This window comes from Solea solea, chromosome 15, assembly GCF_958295425.1.
Source record: "Solea solea chromosome 15, fSolSol10.1, whole genome shotgun sequence".
NCBI lineage: Eukaryota > Metazoa > Chordata > Actinopteri > Pleuronectiformes > Soleidae > Solea > Solea solea.
In genome coordinates, this window is record NC_081148.1 from 15,568,231 (window position 1) to 15,589,391 (window position 21,161).

The 21,161-nt window shown below is 43.1% G+C and overlaps 1 protein-coding gene across 12 annotated transcripts in view; it reads left to right on the forward strand.

Annotated features, from left to right (window-relative positions):
• tacc2 (transforming, acidic coiled-coil containing protein 2) overlaps positions 1 to 20,385 on the forward strand; it is a 46,739-nt gene extending 26,354 nt beyond the window's left edge. For 6 of the 12 annotated variants that reach the window (XM_058651734.1, XM_058651741.1, XM_058651731.1 and 3 more), the window contains 16 exons: positions 6,754 to 6,872; positions 7,241 to 8,627; positions 10,067 to 10,124; positions 10,577 to 10,784; positions 11,051 to 11,100; positions 11,180 to 11,286; positions 11,422 to 11,575; positions 11,906 to 12,052; positions 12,336 to 12,428; positions 15,135 to 15,263; positions 15,820 to 15,896; positions 17,061 to 17,104; positions 18,238 to 18,398; positions 18,516 to 18,622; positions 19,220 to 19,340; positions 19,435 to 20,385. In XM_058651734.1, the coding sequence (XP_058507717.1) occupies positions 6,754 to 6,872; positions 7,241 to 8,627; positions 10,067 to 10,124; positions 10,577 to 10,784; positions 11,051 to 11,100; positions 11,180 to 11,286; positions 11,422 to 11,575; positions 11,906 to 12,052; positions 12,336 to 12,428; positions 15,135 to 15,263; positions 15,820 to 15,896; positions 17,061 to 17,104; positions 18,238 to 18,398; positions 18,516 to 18,622; positions 19,220 to 19,340; positions 19,435 to 19,500 (3,028 nt within the window). In that variant the 3' untranslated portion in view covers positions 19,501 to 20,385. The remainder of the gene's footprint in view (positions 1 to 6,753; positions 6,873 to 7,240; positions 8,628 to 10,066; positions 10,125 to 10,576; positions 10,785 to 11,050; positions 11,101 to 11,179; positions 11,287 to 11,421; positions 11,576 to 11,905; positions 12,053 to 12,335; positions 12,429 to 15,134; positions 15,264 to 15,819; positions 15,897 to 17,060; positions 17,105 to 18,237; positions 18,399 to 18,515; positions 18,623 to 19,219; positions 19,341 to 19,434) is intronic. The other 6 variants (XM_058651735.1, XM_058651732.1, XM_058651737.1 and 3 more) reach the window with 6 other exon arrangements.
• Positions 20,386 to 21,161: the final 776 nt, after the last annotated feature.

The following is a 21,161-nucleotide window of genomic DNA, read 5'->3' on the forward strand; positions in this document are numbered from 1 at the left end:
TTATCTTCCAGTGCCTGGTGTTGCAGAATGTTTTATTTCTTCATTTTCTTCAAGTCTTTGCTGCTGTAACAAAGACAGGATGTTTATACTGGTCATTCAATAGAATACCATACATGCTTTGCTGCCCCACATCCATCTTTCTTTTATGGTCTCGGAGCCTGAGTCTGAGATAACGATCAATATTTTTGCTTTAGCAGGGGCCTGTGCTGGAAGTTGTGTGGGCAGCGTTTTACTTGTCCCCTCAGGCTGAGAAACATCGAACAATGGGCTCATCTGAGACTCGAATCACATCAATACATCAGTTAATGGACTTCATGTTTACATACAAACACCCCCCCCCCCCCTTTTTTAAAGTGTTAGTTTGGACTGACACAGTTATTCTGTGTATAATGCGGTGCAGTCCACTTACACTTCAGTCTGTTTTTTTGTTTTTTTTAAAGTCCTTACAGACTCAAGTGAGACACCGGAACCCTGCACAGAGCATGTTTGAGCGTCTTCCACTGCTGCAGGCTGCAGTTTCTATTGTAGCGAGGCCTTGGCTTCCTCACTTTCCCATGAGTGCACAATAGATTTATACTTCTCATATTTCTAGTCTCTGTCTCGTTGCTCCTCATCAATCAATGGGAATATTGTGGAACCAGTTCCTGCTCTTATTTCCATCCCACAGGAAAACATCCTCCAAATGTGTCACACAGACGACTAAAGAAGAAAGAAAGAATATTTTTAGCGCTCTTCTGGTCAGTGATGCAGTTTGGTGAGAGGGCCGGTAAACTAGACGACACCAATGTCAGGATGAACGAGCCTCTTTGTCTCAGAGTGTGAGAAAAAACATCTTTCATGTCATTTTTAACAAGTGTGATTTTTTTTTGGTTCAATAATGAAAATTCCCAACATCTCCTGGTTCAGATTTACTGCCGGAGTGGCTTGAAACTGAATATAGCAGGGTCAGGATTCACACACAGGTTCACAAACATACCTTCCTAGTTTCTCAGGTTCTATTGTTTACCTCGGGCTACACTCTGGTTGGCCACGCTGGGTGTTGGAAGCTTCCATTGTGAAAAAAACAGGGGCATGAAAATGTCATTTTTACTGTGCAAAACATAAGGGGGGGGGGGATACTGGCGGGACAAAGACAAAAATCAAGAGGTGAGATTACTGTGGAAGGCAGGAGAACGGAGACTGACGGGGGGGTGGAAGAGAAAGCTCCTGCTTAACCCTGTGGTTTGTTGAGGTTTGCTATTGTTTGTCTCCCCGGCATAGAGGTGGCAGAGAGAAAAGCTGCTTGTCTTTTTAAAGGCACAGAAGGCTGCTGTCATGGGAGAGAGTTGAGGGAAGAGGGGGGAGGAGGCAGTTGGAGCAGCAACACGGCTCAGCGATATCAGAGACCAAACAGAGAGGAGGCACCTCAGACACTCCAGCAACACACCAAGAAAGCAGGATCATCGTTTCGCTGCATTTCTTGCGGATGTTTTTCTTTTGTTGACATTTTGCCGCGGGAGATTTCATCCTCTGTTGGCGTTGCTTTGTTTACATCTCCCAGATGACATGTGCAGCAACGTTGTGTGTATTTTGAGGACCAGAGGATACAGGATGCTGTGCATGAAGTGAAGAGGGAGCCCTGAATCATCCACAGCTTTCCTCGTATGCGAGGACGGCTCGCTCATCAGTCTGCACTGCAGTGCTGTTAACTCAGCCAGTGCTCACCTCCTCGGACACAGGCTGCCTCCTCTTCAAAGATCAGAGCGAAAGGAGAAGGAGCTTTTATTTTGGAGCAAGTGAATGTTGGTGTGTGGCTGGAGAGCAGGAGCAGTCCAGGGGGAGGGGGGGCAGCTGGGGGGGGAAGGCATAGCTAGCCGAGGATGGGAGCCAACGAGTCCATGGAGCAAGGACTGAGCCACTGTCCCTCTCAGGAGCACATGTGAGTGTGACTTGACTTGCGTTCCTGCAAATGTTCAGCGGTGTGATCGAGAAAATCGAATAACAGATGAAAGCTGGAGGTCTGAGGAGCAGCTTCAGCTCGTGTTTTATTCATCGATAGGCTTAAATATAGCTATGGATTTATTATGCAGAACATTGTCACGTGTCTGTTACCTCTATTCCATCTTTGTGTGTGTGTGTGTGTACACTGCCATTCTACACTCCAAAAAAAAACACCAACGTGAGCACTTCATCGCCTTGTTTGGTTTTGTGATGTAAATAAAGATGAGTGAATTGGAGCACATGCGCGGGCACATGCGCACCAGTTTCCCTCAAATGCAGGGGAAAAACGTAATGGATTAAATATAACAGTGTTCAGGAGAGCCGGCGGGAATTAGAATTAGGCAATGAGTACAGTAGATGCCTCTGGGAGGCTGGTGGGGTGATGTAAAGGAGGACGCGACTGCCACTCTGGAAGCAGGAACTGGTGACGCTGTCGAAATAGAACATGATGTGTGGACTAAGGTGGAAAGAGAAGACGTGAAAAAGAAAAACCGGGGATTTGACAGAATGAGAGAAAGCAGAAGATAGAAAGGGGCGAGAAATGGAGCAAGAGTGCTCCACTTTGCCGTGTTTTTATTTTTAGCTCAGACACATTACTCACACTACGACACAGGGGAAAAAGGACCTGGGAAGGAGGATGGATGCATGTGTATGTGCCATGTGTAATGCAGAAGTTAATGATTTATGGAATCATGCAGTCATTTTCCATCTCAAAGCGCTCTCTAAAGTCAGACCTCAAAGGACTGAATAGTAAATTTAAATGCCAGTAAAGTGCGGATTGGTGTGCACACTGTGTCGTAGTACTCACTTTTTCTGTTGCATAACACTTTCAAAAATACAGTGTGAAGGTTTCGAGCACTGTAGCACTCTGAAGGGTTTTCTTAAGTGGACTAATGAGAGTTTTGACTGACCTTTAATTAATATGTGATATTCAAAATGGCATAAAATATTACAGACTGGACGTTTAATCCCCGCTCTGCTCCTGCTCAGACTCACAGACCTGAGTTGTTGTTGTTGTTTAATGTGCCATCTGCTTCCAGTCAGAGTCTTAGATTAGTTCCAATGAGGTATTACACACAGAGATTATCTTTGTCTGATACTCTTTTGTCTGTGTCACTGGCCTTTGTCGCTGATGGATGTAGATGTCAGTCTGGCTGGAGACGAGTGATGGAGAAAATAAAAGCGACATCACTTTTGTTCAGGTTGTGGTTATGACCTGAGAGATTCTCCTTAAGATTTCATTTCCTGAGATTGAGGATCATTTGTGGCGGAGACAAAGCGCTGTTCTGTTCTTTTGTCCAATTACAAACCCTACAATGCTGCTCCCTGCTGACCACATCACATCTGTATTGGAAAACTCTTATAAAAGGATAATAGGCTGTTGTGGCGCTCCTCAGGGTGCACAGTGGTTATGATGTAATGCCCAGACAATCAGGAGGATACAAGCACAGGAGCTCCCTCTGTTGGTCTCTACGTCTCCAAACTAAAGGAGATCATAAAAGCCACAAACTATTTCCCTTCATTACACAATACAGAACAAAACAGACGTTTAGCCTCATAAAGAGACATGAATTAATGGAAATCATATGACACAGACCACTTAATGCTGACAACAGCCTTTCCCACACCAGGCTCTTAAGTTAATGTTTGTCAGCACAATTTTTAATTACCCAAATTGCAAACAGTATTTTACAAATCCACTTGATAATCAAAGCTCCAAACTGGCAGAGAAGGACGGGATGGCTACAAGAGAAAGCTGTTGATGAATCGTAGAGATACTACAGAGGGAGGAGAGGTAGATGACAGTATTTTAAGGTGTCTGACGGGCATGAGACGACGGAGGAATCATGCCGCACTTAATCCATGGAGTCTAATCACTCAGCAGCCAGCTGTCATTTATACACATCAGCTTTATGACGCTCACATTTCCCATCTCAGTGCTGACATCAGATGTTACCCCCCAATCAATCAAACATGTCCTCCTTTTTAATGCCAGCATCTTAATGTGTTGTTGTGTGGACAGGTGGTGCAGGCAGTGTAAGCGTTGTTTCCCCACAATTCTCTGAGGTTGGCAATGGTTCTCCCTTCAGCCCTGTGAGAGCTACATGTGCATGCTGACTTGTATTTGGTTGGAGCAGAGGCACGTCTGGCTGCAGCGTCTCCCTGCCTCATGGTGCACAGTCTCTATCATCTCAGTCGGTGAGGGGCTGTCATTAACTGCTGCTGCCGCCTTTGTTTCTATTAAGCCTCACACGCTGCACTGCTCACGCACACGCGGCTCGTTTTGTTCCGCGACGTAAAAACGCATGAGCTGTGAACAATGTGTCAGTTTTAGCATTAGGTTTTTCTAAACGTCACTAAAAGAACCCATCGACTGCATTTCCATTTTTATTCAGACTGATCTGCAGATGCGAGCAGAAACGAGGCTGATGCAGGAGCGGCTTACATCATACGTTGTGCTTACACCAGTTGTGTGCGTGCGTGTGTGTGTGTTTCGGGCTGTGTGCATCCAGCCTTTTTTGTCTTCCTCCACAGTGGGGCATATGGCAAGGGCAACCTCCAGTTACCATAGCAACACAGTGTTTGCGGTTAAAAATGCAACTGCATTTTTTTTTGCTGCTCATTTGTTTCGCTTACATCAGAACTGTTTACAGACAGATGGATTCATTTTGCATTTAGTTTTATTTCCACACATTTATTTATTTTATTTTTATTTTTATTTTTATTTTTATTTTTATTTTTATTTTTATTTTTTATTTTTTTATTATTATTATTATTATTATTATTATTGTTTTTTATAGTCCATACAGTACATTTGGTAAGAATGCTCATGGGTTTCTTGTGTAATGTATAACACTGTTTTTGGCGTAGCCTTTTTTCACTGCTGGTCTTACCAGTCTTATCCTGCTGGGACACACTGCCCATCTCATATCAAAAGCACCGAGAAAGTAACTAGATTGTTTTACATCCTTACATCTGAGGAAGTCGCAAACCTAATATATAAAAATGTAATAAACATTATTTTTAGATTTATGTTAACAGTTAACAGTAGACTGGTTTTCTCCTGCTTTATTGTCGGCTTTGGAGAATCTCCACCTTTTGTTGTGATATGACCCGAGGGATGGTGGGCATATTGACCATGACAGCAAAAAAATATTTATGACCAGCCATTATTTTTGCAGCTCTAAATTTTTGTTGCATCAGCTCCATTGACTGTATTGATGTCTGCAGCTATATCACCTTTTATGGGAACCGAATATTGTGTGTGCATGTGAGAAAAGAGCCCCCCTAACATGGCGAATGGGCCCCAGCAGGGCCTCGAGGAGAATCCTTCCAGAGAAGTTCGATCAATAACTGTGGCACTACACAATAATGGCAGCATTTTGCTTGAGGTGTTTGGTTTTATTGCCAAGACCATTTTAGTTGCTCATTGTATAAGACTCTTTTTTCTTTTATTGTTGTGTGTCAGTGAGACCCGCACACAATATTTGGATACCTAAAAAGATTGCGTACAGGTGTACAGGAGAAAAGAAAGATATTATCTTTGCGACATAGCGGTGGTTTGATCAAGCTGGTGGACGATAAACTGCCTTTTCTTCTGTGTGGATACAGGGGCTCAGAAAGAGAGAGAGAGAGAGAGAGAGAGAGAGAGAGGAAGAAGAGAGGGAGGGCGTGAGGCTGAGAGAGTGAAAGAAAATACAGAATGCAGGAGGTGGGCTTCTGCAGCCAGTCTCATTTAGTCTCATTTCCTACAGGGAAGCAGTGGAGATGTACTGTGATGGATACAGATGGAGACGAGGAGCACATGGAAAGCACTGTAGATTAGACACAAAGAGAGGTGATCATTAGACTAAAGAGGGAAGCAGAAAGAAGAAGGTGAAAGGTTTCTACCCCCGTGTTACTCATCATCTTGGGACGAGGCAGTACAGGTTGTCTATCTGTGTGTCAGGCAGTAGCATTTCGGTACAGAGAGGTGTTAGCTCGCCAGCAGCCATGGCAGTGAGTGCGTGGCAGGCTCTGTCTCCACTGCAGTGGGCTCGCTGGGGCTGGGATACACTGCTGGGAGGGGCAGAAGATGGGGACAGTCCGGACTCAGATCCAGCTCTGGGTCTCCTTCGTCGTATCTCCTGGAGCTCCCGCCATGACGGCATGATCAAGTCTGCCGGGGAGACGGTCAGACAGAGGTGAGACAGGACAAGATGTTGAGGTGACAGACAGACAGATTAAGCGTAGGTATTCAGGGTGTGTGCTGAGCTGTGCTATGATAATGTGTCTGGGTACATGGTGCTAAAGGATGGATCATAGTGCTGAGGATGATAATACAGATTATTATTTGCAGCCTGTTGTTACGCAGAAATCAGACATTTTTGCCATTTGTGGCTGGCTGTTTTCCTCGGTCAACCACTGTCTGTTTAATAGCTGTGACATCTTTGTGACATCATCGGGTCTGTGTGTGTTTTCAGGAACATTCTGTTTCAGATTTGCCGTAATCTGTCACCCTTCAAGTTCATTACAAATGTATAAATTAACTAGTGCTTGATGTACTGTATGTACACAAAAAATAGTGAATGTGTGATTGTGTGTGAATACTATAAATGTTCTCAGATAATGATATTCCGCCTTTAATTTGGGAGATAAATGTCTTAATTAAGCCCCAATTCCAATGATCCTGATTCCTGATTCTTGTGTCATTGCAGTTCAAGTGATCTCACAAGTGATCTCACTCTGATTAACAGCAGCCTTGACTTGGTGTGCCCTTGTCTTTGTTTGCAGGAGCTCAGATTCTGATGGAGCATTCGAGACCCCGGAATCTACAACTCCAGTCAAGGCGGTTTCTATTACAGACCCTCAGATCCAGCAACTGATATCTGATGACAAAGGAGCAGTGAGAGGTAGGTATTCCCTGATGTGATATATGCTTAGCTCAGTGAAATACTATGTTACACGAATGCTGTGCACAAAGGTAGAAAAAAAAAAAAAAAAGAGCAGGGGAAATAAAGTTGTGTTGCACCATCTAGTGGATGAAACTGGGTTTCAGAATTGGCTCTGTTTGCTTCGAAGCTGCATCTTCACTGCACAAAACGGAGGCTGACCAACCAGTTGTGTCATTCTGTCTCATGTGGTCATTCATGACTTCCTATCCTACTGAAAGATTGACATCATTATTTATAGCAAATCATCCCTGTAAGTGGATAGAATGAAGTCTCCATGCTGGATTTTCTGAACCAAACTTTAACTCCGTATGGCTCTTCTTTTGCAGAGGACACCTCAGTCAGTGATCCTGCATCTGACTTGACAGATGATCCACTAACATCCATCAAATTCGACGAGAACAAGCCAATTGCAGCTAGTGGCGCATACAACATTGAGCTGTTTGCTACAGATTCAGCAAATCACACACTGACTCGCTCCCTCAGCCTCCAGGGAGGAGAACTAGACACCTCTGCTCTGTTGGACGGGTGCACAGCAGGAGGTTTCCGACCACATTCCGAATCCTTCAGTTTAGGCACTGAGAGCACCCCAGGCACACTCCACAGGCCCAAGAAAGTCCGCTCTGGCTCTTTGAAGAAGAAACCTCTTCTCAGACAAAACTCCAACCCGGAGAGTCCACAGACAGCCTCATCCAGCAGCCCCCCAGAGCTCAAGAAGCCTCTGCAGGATCAGGAGGGAGCAAAAGGTGGATCTGCAACTCCGAGCCCCGGAGGAACTCTACGAAGGACCAGGAAGAGTCGTGTTGAAACTCCACCTCCTCTCCTGGAGGAGACCAGTCATACCAGCCAAGAGGAAAGCCTTGTCATTTCTGCCTTACCCTTATGCCAAGAAGAGACGCCTCTCCCTGCTTGTGCAACAGACACAGACGAATTCCCCATCCCCCCTAGTGCCTCCTATAAATGGGATCCAGATAATTTTGACAAGATTGACCCATTCAAGACCGGAGGTAGTAAAATTGCCAACTCTCCTACTTTGGATCGCAAAGGTACCGTGTGCGCCTCCATCACTACCTGTGCAGAAAGTTCCCCTGTCCCTGCCGTGGACCCGCGGCGACCCAGTCCCCCAGCTTCTCCTCCTCATGAACCAATCGCCGACCTCGAAGAGCAGCCAATCCTCCCCAAACGTCAGTCAGTAAGGCTGGAGTTTGACTATTCTGAGGAGAGCAGTGAGGCGGTACCCCAGGCCTCTCCCACACCCAAGAAAGTGGTCAAGAAGCCCGGTGCCAAGATGCCTCTAAGGAAACCAAAACTGGGGCTGAAGAAGGCCCCTCCAGCACAGACAGAGCAGCTGGACAACAGCTCTCCAATGACCCACAACGGCAATGAGGATGAAATCCTCGCTCCTAAAGCGTCCTACAATTTTGAACCTGACAAATGGGAGGATCCACATTTCAATCCATTTTCTTCGAAGAAAGGAATCACAAACTCTCCTGAATTGTCCAGACAGTCTTATACCTTTGACCCCAGTAACGTGGACGACTCCATAGACCCGTTCAAGTCGTCTAATCAGATGGGCAACTCCCCTCCTAAGGCCTCTGCCTCCTTTGAAATTTCATCCAATGACTATGAGAATGAAAATGACAATGACAATGTTGGGGAACTGGAGGACCAAAATCAGAATAAACCTGCCAAGAAGAAGAAAACTCCGATCAAATCGTAAGTTCACACAGTGCCGCCAAAGCCTCAAACCTCTCTGGGCAAGTGCGCACTTTTTGAATCTCTGTCAGTGTGGTTTGTTTTCTGGATAGTTTGTGTATTTGTGGTCTACTTGTCTACTGTGCCATGCGGTGTCCTCTGTCTGTCTCTCTGTCACCTGTGTCTGTGTATTCTCATATGTCGCAGGAAGTCCAGGGGTGTGTCCTCTCTATGTTGTCTGTTGTAAGTACAGGGGCAACACAACCATCCACCTTGATTCCATGTGGCTTATTTCAAGTCAGCATGTCGCCCCACTGTCCCTAATAACAGAAACATCCCATTACCATTCACCCACTATCAAACAATCCCATTTAATCTGCCTATTTTAAATCGAGGAAACTATTTGCCATTGTACAGTTTTTTTTTTTATTCTGTAGGCTACAGTACAATATAATCTACACAGGTTCAAACTGAAACAGACATGGCAATCAAAGCGGAATAGTTATACTGTCCCAGTAAATGCTGAAATACGTTTAAATGTACAAAGAGCATTTAAATGTGGAGACATTTTGGGAAATTTAAAGGGCACAATATGGTTCAGTGTGGTCAGACTCAGTGGTGAGAAAGACTCAAACAGCCACTAGAGGTCAGTGTAGCAGTGTCTTTGAAGGACTAAGAAACTGTAAAGGCAACCTTAGCAGAACGATTATGTGTTATTGTGTTGTTACCATAGTAAAACAGTTGTTTTCTTTATAAAAAAAAAGTTACATTGAATTTCTACATTGTAAATGGTAAAAATATCGTTGTGATACTGACAGGCCTGTGTGTAACAAAAGAGGCGCTCTTGCTCCCTCTTGTGTCCTCTGTTGGCTATTGCTGAAATAACCAAAAACAACACACATACAGTTAAGGAGATTTTATTTATAGTGATGTGTAGTGTCTTGGTTGTTGTCCTACTTATCAATGATTTCCCAAAACAATTATTTAATATCACAACCAGCAAATGTACAGACTAATAGACGATCAGATGTGTGTTTTACCATAAATTAACCCCACATTCATTGGGAATCTAAACATTATGGGGCCTACACAATTTAAAACTGAGCATAAGGTTAACATAAATAGCTGCAACTCACAGTTAATCTACTAGTTTGCTTCAGTGTCCAAACTAACATCAACAGGATTTCATTAAACACATTCCTGTTGGGGATTTGTTCAGTTACTAAATAGATTAAATCCTCTTCTCTTTCAGTCACTCATAGTTTACAGTAAGTAGTATTGTTGTTATAAGGATTAATGTTATTATTAGATGTACCCAACCCGTTTAACATTTCAGTATTTGTGGCTTTACATATTTGAGATATTGTTAAATACAGTGTTGGAGTTAGACAGTTAGGAAAGAGTTTTGCTCTGTATGCTGCTCTATGACTTTGGATTTTGATAATGTTTCCTTTCTTAAGTAATACTTTCAGAGTGAAGAGGTCGCCAAAGAAATCACTGCTGTCTGATAAATCGCAGGTGTGTACCTAATGTTTCTTCTTTCTTCACTTGACGCCATGTATAGTTTCTACCTGAATCCCCCCCTTCTTGACACTGTCTTATATGTCTGTCTTGTTTTTAGAGCGGCAACTAACGATTATTTTCTTAATCGATTAATCTGACGATTATTTTTTGCGATTCATCGATTAATCGTTTGTTCCATAAAATATCAGAAAACCTTAAAAGATTTTGATCGATGTTCGTCAAACCTGGACATGATGGTGTTCTCAAATGTCTTGTTTTGTCCACAAACCAAAATGATTGACTTTTAATGATTTCTTTGTTATCCAGAGCAAAGAAATAAAGAAAATATTCATATTAAAGCAGCTAAAACGATCAGAAATCTTGAAAAAAGCTTCAAACCGATGAATCGATGATCAAAATAGTTGTCGATTAATTTAGTAATCGATTAATAATCGATTGTTTTGCAGGATCACACGCCTACAGATGAACCTCCCTCCCTCCACTTGCAGGAAGACCATGCCACAGATGAGGAGAAGTTGGCCTCCTCCACCAACCATAAGTGGGCATCCCTACATGACATGAAGGCAGATTTGGACTCAGATCAACAGGACTTTCCTCAACCGTCTGACCTCACGTCGTTCATTAATGAGAGCAATCTTCCACATCAGACTCTAGGTGAGGCGTTGCTCTCTTTGATTCCCATTTGTGCCTCCAACCACCTGCATCCAAACCAAAGCTCACATGGATGAAAGCATACCACAGACAGGTGGTGAGTCACCTCTTCCCAGGGGCCATGTGACTCAAGCCATGTGGGTCAGAGATGAAACAGAGCAGAGAACCCTGCCTCAGACCCTGATCAGTCCAGAGATCGGCACAGTGTGAAACGTCTCTCCATTTGTTTCTTTACATCTGAAACTTTTTCTTTTGTCACCCTGTGTCAGAGCAAGACTATGAAATCGAGTACATGGAGAAGATTGGCTCCTCTTCACCTGTGAGTATTGGTTTTAATTCAGATTTAGTTTGTGATTTTGTTACTAAAGCCACTAAAGAACTCTCTCTGTGTCTCATAGCCGCTGTCTGTTAAGAAGCCATCCTTGTACCTGAAGCTGGACTCAGTGTCTGACAAGTTAACCAACAACGTGGCTGCACATGGATCGCCCAGCTCCCCCTGCACAGGGTACAACACAATCTACCTCTACTGCAACACTGTTCTGCACACAGTGATTCCATTATGCGTACAGCTTAATTAACTCTCTACGTCTACCTCTGCCTCTCTCTCTCACCCTTTTTTCTTTTATCTCATTCTGTGCAGGAGTTTTGAAGAGATGGAGGCCCGGATAACAGCAGGCATGAAGACACCGGTGCTGAGCTCTCGGCCCGGTCCTGAAGGCTCTGCTAGGGACAAGGGCCGGAAGAGAGAGTGCGGAACACTCAGCCGAACACAGAGCACAGAGGCGGACGAACAGGTGAGCCCTTTGTGCCCGTACCCAGTGGGCGCGGGATGATTATATCATTTCCATCCTGTCACCTTCATGTAAAGAGAATTTTGATTTCGCAACATTCACACCACATGATTGTTTAGTCACAGTGGAGAGAGAGAGAGAGAGAGAGAGAGGGAGAGGGAGAGTGCTGCGGTGCAAGCGCTTTAGTCGACCATGTCACCAAGTTTCCAGCTTGAGCTCAGTGACTCTGCTCCCAGTGCTGCCACTCAAAACAAACTCTCGGCGCTTGCTTTGCCATGCTGACCCCTGCCCTCCTCCCTGCCCTCTGCCTACTCCTCCTGGTGCCCCTTTTAGTCTTCCGGCCAGGGCCCTATGGAGGCCTCTGCTCCTGGCCTGGCCCTGCCCCTGTTAGACAGGCTGACTGAGTGTGACGACCCCCTGCAGTACCTGGAGCCTGACCTGGCTGTGACCAACCCCACTGCATTCGCTCAAAAACTACAGGTGTGTTGACAGTCCACGTATGACCTCTTTTGATGAAGCTTTAAGGCCGTTGGCGACCCATTTGTGGCTCTGATGTGTGACAGTGTGTGTGTTATTCTCATTTTTACAACCTGCATATTTAGTTTCCCCTCCGTACTTAAGCTTACTGTGTGAAAAAGATTGTGCTGAACTTTGTATGTATTTTTTTTCCTTTGCTCTCTCATCCTTGGGCCGCAAACACCCCCCGCCCCCCCCTCCTCTGAAATACATCAACCCCTCCCAACCTCCCTTGAGTGCGGCCCAGGAGGAGCTGGTACTTGCTGCACTGAGGATAGAGGCTCTGCAGGTAGCCAAAAACATCTCTCAGTGCCCCTCCCTCTTCACTGTAACCCCCCAGGTACTGCGCTGACTCAGCCTGCACCTGCTCTACGAGCGCGCGTGTGTGTGTGTGTGTGTGTGTGTGTGTGTGTGTGTGTGTGCGTGTGCAAAGAGATCAAAGATGCATCTTGAATGAGTGATTGCACAATAGCAGGTGTGTGTAAAGGTATGTGTCCTTGACTGCAGTGTGAGTGTGTCTCATCCCGCCTGTCCTTCTCCCTAAACACACTTGACTGAAGTGCGACTGTGGCTGCGCCGCTACATCCGCAGTCTCCCGTCCCCACATCACGACATCTCTAACATGGCTTAATGCGCGTGACCAGCAAATCCTCGCGAAAACAGAGTGCTGTGCCTTGTTAGTCCCTTTCCTTTATTGTGCATGTGGGACGACATCCAAGTTGTCTGTCCAGGCTTACATGAATGTGACTCGGGGTGTCTCGCACTTCCATTTGACTTAAATAAATAAACGCAGCTGACTAAGTTATCTGGCTATAAATGAGTCAGACATTTGTCGTTGCTTTGCTCTCATCACCCTGAATCCCAGTCACATTCCTGTTTTGTGATTCGGTCCTTTTCCCAGACTAACCCCACTAACAAGCGGCGACACTGGGAAGGTGTCAACATAAGAGTTCAATTTGCTGCTTTGTGCTGAACCGGCACACTGCCGAGGTATAGGATTTTTTTTTCTTGGTGCAGATGGGAATCAGCAATGAAAAAAAAAATCGCTCATAGGAGATGAAGCAGTGCAGGTGCTTCCCAGTCCTCATTCCTTCCAAATCTCTTGCCTTTGTCCCGTACGCTTCACAGTCTCGAATCAAGAAACCCAGCACTCGGCGGTGGAATATCAACGGTTCACCCTTATTCAAAGTAAGCTCTGTATAAAGAGTATAGCTCTGTGATGTGTCTCTTTATTTTATAATTAGCCACTGTGCAGTCCAAGTGTTTGGTCGTAAATACATTTTTTTTTACTGTTCCTGGCTCAGTGCACAAGTACACGTTGGTATTGAAATAATTGAGGCTGAAGTGCTGACTTTCAGCTTTAAAGGTGATGAAGGTGTTCACGTCTACATTAGTTTAGAGAGTAGAGATTGCAGGCCTTTAATATGCGACAAGTAATAGGGCTATAAATCTTACTCTGTTTACTCAATTTTGATATGAATGCCCGTAAATTAAAACTGAAACTCAGCACTTTATTCTCCTTGCACTGGAGTACAGAGCCAGGATATATATGCAAATACCAAAAGACTGCACTGTATATACTTTAGCTCCTGTAGATCCTAGAAGGAATGGAATATGAGACTTTTTTTTTTTTTTTTTTAAAGTCTTCCTATATTTACTGCGTCCTGTAGCTGCACTTTGTCCCTGTAAGTGTTGTCCACTTTCAGCAGTTATATTAGTATCTCTTTTGTAGTCTTTATACGCAATTACTCGGCTGTTTTTCATGTGATGTTTGTCATGTTTGTTCACATTTTGTAGATTTTTTTATTGTCCGAGTGATTTTTGTCCAGAGTACCCCTGAATGTGACGCAAACATGTTGGCAGTTTACTCGGCATTTGATCTTGAAGGAGGTGGAAAGAGCTGAGAAACCAATTGGATAAAGTGGGTAACTACCCTGGGGGCCAAAGACCACCGGGGTGTGAGGCACTTACTCAGTGGCACTTGATTATATTGATGTTTTTGCAGGGTTGTCTCAGAAAGATGGTGCTTGGTGCACGTTACTTTAAGGATCTGCCTTAACCTCGGTGAACTTACTGTACCTGACTAAAAGCAAAAGAGGTCCATGGTTACCTGAACTCCACCAGTCGTTCTCTCCGTTGGAATAATGAAATTACTGCTCCAGCCAGACCCAACACTTTATTATCTTTTCTGCTTATTAGTCTCAGTCTCCTTTACCCCTGTGGGCCTCAACCATTTCATCAAATCCTCCCTTAATCCGGCTCTCTGAAGGATGACTAAACCCCTTTCAGATCGGCAAAGAGTTTCAGGGCCTTGTGTGGAAAGGTACCGTGAACGGGGGTCTGCTTTAGCCTAGGATGATGCAGCAGAGATTGTAAAGAGGAGGTTCTTTATTTTCCTTACGCCAGCCACCAAAGTGGAACCCGTGTTGTTATTTACAGTGGGAAAGAAATATGTTTATACTTACACGAAAAATCCCATTCTGATCTAAAATCGGATCACTTTATCTGGCTCACCTCACACCATTGTCTTTGTACCTGTAAAAGAACTGGGAAATGGTTCTCACTCCATCAGGTAAGACCATGCTGTATGCTTTAACATGAGACTAACTCCAATGCTGCCCAGTTTTCTCCCCTGTCCTCCCTCACCTGTGTATGATGCAGTCCTCGCTGTATCGTTTGCTGCCCGTCTTGTCTTCCCCTCTCTGCCTTGCTTCGACCCAGTCACATTCAAGCTGCTGCCATGAGCCGAGGGCAGCATCAGCCAATCACTTGGCTCATACTATGACTCCGAAGACTGTTTCATCCAATCATATCGCAGCTGACCAAGTCTTCAGGAACATCACTGCCCTGCCTGATTTACATATTCATTTTGCCGTATGGTACCTTTTGATATAGTTTGATGCTGCCTTGCGGTTTGGTTCAGGAATCATGCTGAGAATGTGCGTGTGGTCCGAGGGTGACGATGTCCCATTTGTAGCTCAGTCTGGTTTGTGAATGCTAATATTTGCTTTCCTCTCTCTCTCTCCTCTTCTATGGTACTTGAAAGCAGCATCTAGACGCATTATCTCCAGTAGAGAGTGCTGTGTACAAGAACTCCACCACCAGCTACAACGATGGGGAGAGTCCTCACCTGCCCCGGCATCTGGACCACTCACTGGGAATAGCTCGAGAAGAGGTTTGTTGTCTAAGACTTATACCTCACTTTGTTAAGCCTTCTACTCTGGTGCATTTTTACAAAGTCCAAACTTAAACCTGAAATTCTCACCCCTGTGAGAGAAAATTCTAAGTATGAACAGCCATAGTGTACAATAAGACACAAACTGGGTGCCTTTCAAGGTTCCCTCCCTTAGATACCAAGGCGCCAGGCGTCTGGACCGGATCACAAGGGCGTCTCAGTTCTCCCTGGATCCGAGCTGTCTACAATAATATCTTTCAACTTAACTCATCCCTCACTCCAGAGGTTCCATCACTGGTCATCTCACCTGATAATCAAACATCTCCATAACAATCCCTTTCATTCATTTTAAATATACACTATAGTAACTAGTTACAGTGAGCTACAGCTGATATACGAAAGCCAAATTATTGTTGTTTGTACCCAATGTCTGCCGATGTTGTTTACATGGCTGTAACAATTGCACGTATGATGCCGCAAACTCACCCTGTCTCATTTGTAAAACAAAGGTTAAATAAAAAGTTGTACCACGTGATGACTTTGTCACTCTCCTCAGATTGTGATGAAGGAGAAAGAAGTGCTGGAGTGGAAGAAAAAGTATGAAGACAGCCAACGGGAACTGATGGAGATGAGGTGAGACAACCGAGTAAGTGTAAGTGAATGACAACTCGAGCTTGTCATCCACTTACTTCACAGCAAGGTCCCACCCATGTGTGTCACAGTGCTAAGTGTCTTTATTCATTATCACGATTAGAGTCCAGCGTGTTATCAGCATTAGCGGAGGAACAAAGCAGATGGTCGATGCCTCATATGAGTAAAAAAGTTAGATGACTCAGGCTTACATTTGCATCTAGATGTAAATGTAAGTGAACTGGTCTGGACTCTGTCAGCAGGTGGTAGGTGCAGGTCCAGCTGGTCACAGCTCAGTTAGTGTGGATAAGGCAGAGATTACTTACTTTGACTTACTAGGCTCAGGATAAGGAGGAGCTAAAGGCTAAGGGGGAGGCAAAGCTAATCAATCCTCTTACCTCTGGCAACGGAAAACAATTCTAATTGGCTCCTGTTGGCTCCTAAGCCTGGACTTAGGTAAGGGAACCTTAAACAGCGAGAACAAAAACAGGATGCACAGTGCTGATACAAGCTACGGTATATTTATGGAGCACTTTTCAAGACACGCTTACAAAAGTGCTTGGACAGCAAAACATAAAGCACTTCAAGAACAAGCAAGTTGTAATATTCCATAATTGAAAAGCTGTCTTAAAAAAAGTGAGATCTTAAAAGAGAGATTTAAAAAAAAAAAAACTACAGATAAAGAGGAGAAAATGAATAAGAAAACTTGAAGATTGGAAATCTGTGTCAGCAGCTTTTTTTTGTCAAAAAAGGAAAAAAAGAAGAGGTTTCATAAAGTTTATGGCAATAAAATGTGCTATAAAACAGGTGCTGAATACAAACTTCTCCATAAAAACTAATTCTGAGGAAACGACCCATCAAGGTGTTTATTGTAGTTAAATATATATATATTTGCAGCCAAAGTGCAGTTAAATTAACTAAATAAATAAATCTAATACATTTTAGATGTTTTCTTTACACAAGTCTTCAAGAAGCAAGAAGACATGTCATGGAAACAGAAGACCAATAAAACAATATATAGTAGAGTTAAGGCCAATTTTAGTACAATATTAAAATTATGAACAAAGGCTCAACACTTATTTAAAGCATATTAATTAGAGGTGTGCAGTATATTTTTATATACTTTAACTTTCCACATGCTGATAATCTGCATTTTCTCACCCACAGGAGAATGTTTGCTGAGTATGAGAAGACTATAGCACAGTTGATTGGTGAGTTCAACCTTAAATACAGGTGTTTTTTTGTTATTCCTTACATTACTGAAGTCACTGTCCTTTTAATCCCCTGTTCATTTTTGTTTTTAAACAAGTTACTTTTGTTTCCTAGCTTCTGCAACCACTTGTGTATTTGCAAACTGAGCAAATTATATTCCCTTTGCTGTCTGTTTGCTTTTTGTGTTTGATTGATACTGAATCCCGATCCTGGCTTAATCTCTGCATCATCCCTGCCCTCACCCACATCTCCTTCACCAACTCTGGACATTTTTGGAGATTTGATTTTTTTTGCTGCCGTGTAATTTAATTTTTAAAATTTGCATTTGACGCACTGTCACAAAAAAGGAAACTGTCTCTGCTTGTGTCTAAGCGCTCGGCTCTCTCACGTGTCTTGCCGTCCCAGCTTGACTTAACACACTTCCTTTTTTCTTTTTTTTTTCCTGTTTTGCTCCCATCTTTGCCCTTTACTGTTTGATAACACTGACAGACATGCCAGGTGAGTAGCAAGGACTTTGTGTCAGCTCACATCTCTCCATCTGTCTGTCAAAAAGGGGCCAGATGTGCTCACTTTCTCCATCTCATCAAGTGACGATTATCTGTCCATTTTATTGCGTTTTGTCCTGACTGTATTTTTAATATGTAAAAATGAATTTAGAATAACATCACTGTGAACATGCCACATGTTTACATTGTAAAACCTTAACATAACATGCATGTGTGGACTTTTTTCTGCAATGGAGGCTTGTGCCAGTCATGCAGAATTTCATGAGTTATGCAGGCTGGTCTTCGAAGCGTTAAAATCCCATGGATACCTTTTCATACTTGAAGAGTTGAGAAGAAGCTTCAAACCAGCCGCCTCTATAGTTTCTCTGTCGTTTGCTGGTCTCTTGATTTTCCCATTGTTGAGTGTTGTTGTTTGCATGCAACGGTAGTTTTATCAGAAAAACACATATTGTGTATTATACAGTAGAGTCATATCAATTCACAAACCCATTTTGATATATACTGTGTAACACGTGTCGGTGTGTGTGTTGTGCAGGTCTTTAAACTGTTGCTCACTACAGCACACACACACACACACACACAGCAGGATCATGATCTGATCTACAGTATTTTTGTGTGTCCATCAGAGGAAGACCAGAAAGACAAGTCTCTCTCGCATCACACCATCCAGCAGCTGATCATGGAGAAAGATCAGGCTTTGGCCGACCTCAACTCTGTGGAAAAGTCCATGTCCGACCTCTTCCGGCGTTACGAGAAGCTCAAGGATGCAGTGGATGGCTTTCGTAAGGTGACTGACGCACAAATCATTCACAACAGAAAACCGCAGACCCTGCAGTCATGGCATTTGCTTGATGGCCGTGTGACAAGCGATTCAAAGAAATTCTTTTTTTCTTTACCGGTTCAGAATGAAGACATCCTAAAGAAGAGCGCTCAGGAGTATCTGTCCAGAGTCCGCAAAGAGGAACAGCGCTATCATGTCCTGAAGATTCACGCGGAGGAGAAACTAGAAAAGTAAGTCTACGTTTACTCGACATGGTCTACTATGAAAAGCACGGACTACCCAATCAGTGCGTTTACATGCATGTTTGATCGAGCTAAGTCCGACTAAGACAGGCAATCGGACAATTTGCACAGTCCGAATATACATGTATTTATTGGCCGTGTACGTCTGACTCCGCCTCCATAGGTGGCGCTGTATCTCTCCATAAGCTAGTGCGTATTGAATCAGTTCTCTGTCGACCTTTATGTCACAGAGAAACAAACGGTGAGAGGGGTCGTGCTGTGGTTCTGTGTGTTTTATACCTGCTCTACATGTTAGTCGTCACACAAATTAGATGGAGTGGTTGCTGTGTTGTCCGAAGTAAGACGCCGCTGCTGTGTGATGTCCGGCAACAGTTTATACGTCGCCTCCTTTTACTTCTGGGCGTATAGATGCAGGAGTAATCGGACTATGAATCGCATCATCCGGGTATGTTAGTCCGACTAAGACTAGCTCGATTTTAGTCGGACTAGCGTGTAAGAATTATGGTCTAGTCTGATTAAAACTTTTAACATGTAAACACACTGGAGAGGTGGCTTGATTGTTGCTGTACTATTTTCTGTTCTTAGGGCCAGTACAGATATAATACAGATGCAAACCAGGGCTATGCAAGAGCAGGCTGCCTACCAGGCCAGTCTGAGGAAAGAGCAGGTGAAAGTGGACTCACTGGAACGCACTTTGGAGCAAAAGGTCTGTGGTGGTGAATATGAAATCTGGAAAAATAAAAGAGAGATTCTACTGTATGTGGATAAACGTATTAATTCTACATTTATCTGTCATATAGAACAAAGAGATCGAGGAGTTGACAAAGATTTGTGATGAGCTGATCGCCAAGATGGGGAAGAGTTAGCGGCTGCACCACACCAAAGGCCAAAGTCTCAATGAAAAGAGGAGAGGCTGTGGAGAAAACTGCTCTGTAAGTGAAGCAGATGAGTTGTGCTTACCACATATCCAAGGACTGATGGACATCTAAGGTCAAAGTGGTCCTAGGATTATATTTCTTACTGACTTTTGTGTTCACGGGATCGACGGTAATGGCTTCCTGTCAAACACTCTGTACATTTGTAATGTGTCTGTGTGTCGTACTGTAACGGGTCTGTTTTTGAAAATTAAAAAAAACATTTACCATATCAGCTATGAGTGTGTGTGTGTGAGAGCGAGAGAAAGATAATGAGAAAGGGAGAGCATGGTTTGTGGGTTAAATTATCTTATCTATAATGATGTTGCCATGACAGCCATTGAGGGAGAAGACTGTTCACTCACTCCTGTTGTTGTTTCCTCTTTATCCAAGAGAAAGATGGATTCTGTTAAACGAGTACCAGACAGGGCGATCTATTCATAAAATGTCGATACACCACTGAGAGAACACCAACTATCACGGTATAGCTTCTTGCATGTGAGAGAGAAAGAAACCTCTATTAAGGTAATGTTTGTATATAGTTATTCTGTCATCAGCGTTCCTCATGTAACCTTGTAGATATTTTGTCATACTTGTCATAGCTTTCTCAATGAAATCGTGCAACTTTATTTTTCTGGTTTTATTTTGATAAAAGGCTATATAATCGTGACTGTATTCAGTTGTGACCAGGGGTGATTACATTTTTGGGTATGTCCTTGTCGTGCTCACGGTCTGTGGTCCTGCTATGGTCATTGTGTCACACTGAAGAATAACTTCTCTGCACAGCTACTGTATAGCATCTGCTTACCAAGTGCAATAAAAGGTGTCAATACAGCACAGTGGCCTTACTGTGGTCATTTTGTAACAGGTTTTTTATATATATATATATATATATATATATGTATATATATATATATATATATATATGTATATATATATATATATGTAATTTAATATAAGTGCTTTGTAACCAATAAACAGCCAGTTATTAAAAAAAACAACTCCACAAAGGGAAGCAGGAGTGGTTGTACCAAGAGGGCAATAACTACCAGACTGAGCCCACACATAAACAGTTATATGATCATAAAAACATTTTTTTTATATAAGAATTCATTTTAAAATCCTGTTTCAAATCATTTTTCATAAATATATTGATACATCATATACATCATATATATGATATATATATATATATATATATATACATATATATGATTGTTTTCATCTCATCCGGTCTCTTCAGGCTGTACAATTCAAACGTTTGACAATAGTGCGAAATACGGTGTTTCATTAACATTTCTTAAGTTAGTAGTGTTGTATCGTGACAGTTAATAGGTTTTTACAGTGTTTCGAACCTGAAATGATGAAGTGAATATCTTGAAACTGCAATGCAGTCTCTGATTTTCTATTCTGAATGCAGAGTTCCAGGCCTTTTTAGAGGTTTTTATTTGCAGAAATATAATATGTTTGTGTATACTTGCTTTAAAATAAAAAAATATACAGTTAATTTTTCACAGCCTTACAATAATCCCTTTATTTGTATTTTACACAAAACCAGCCAGCATGTGGTCTCACTATAGCCGTGTTTTCGCCATGGTATGGTTTTGTTCGGA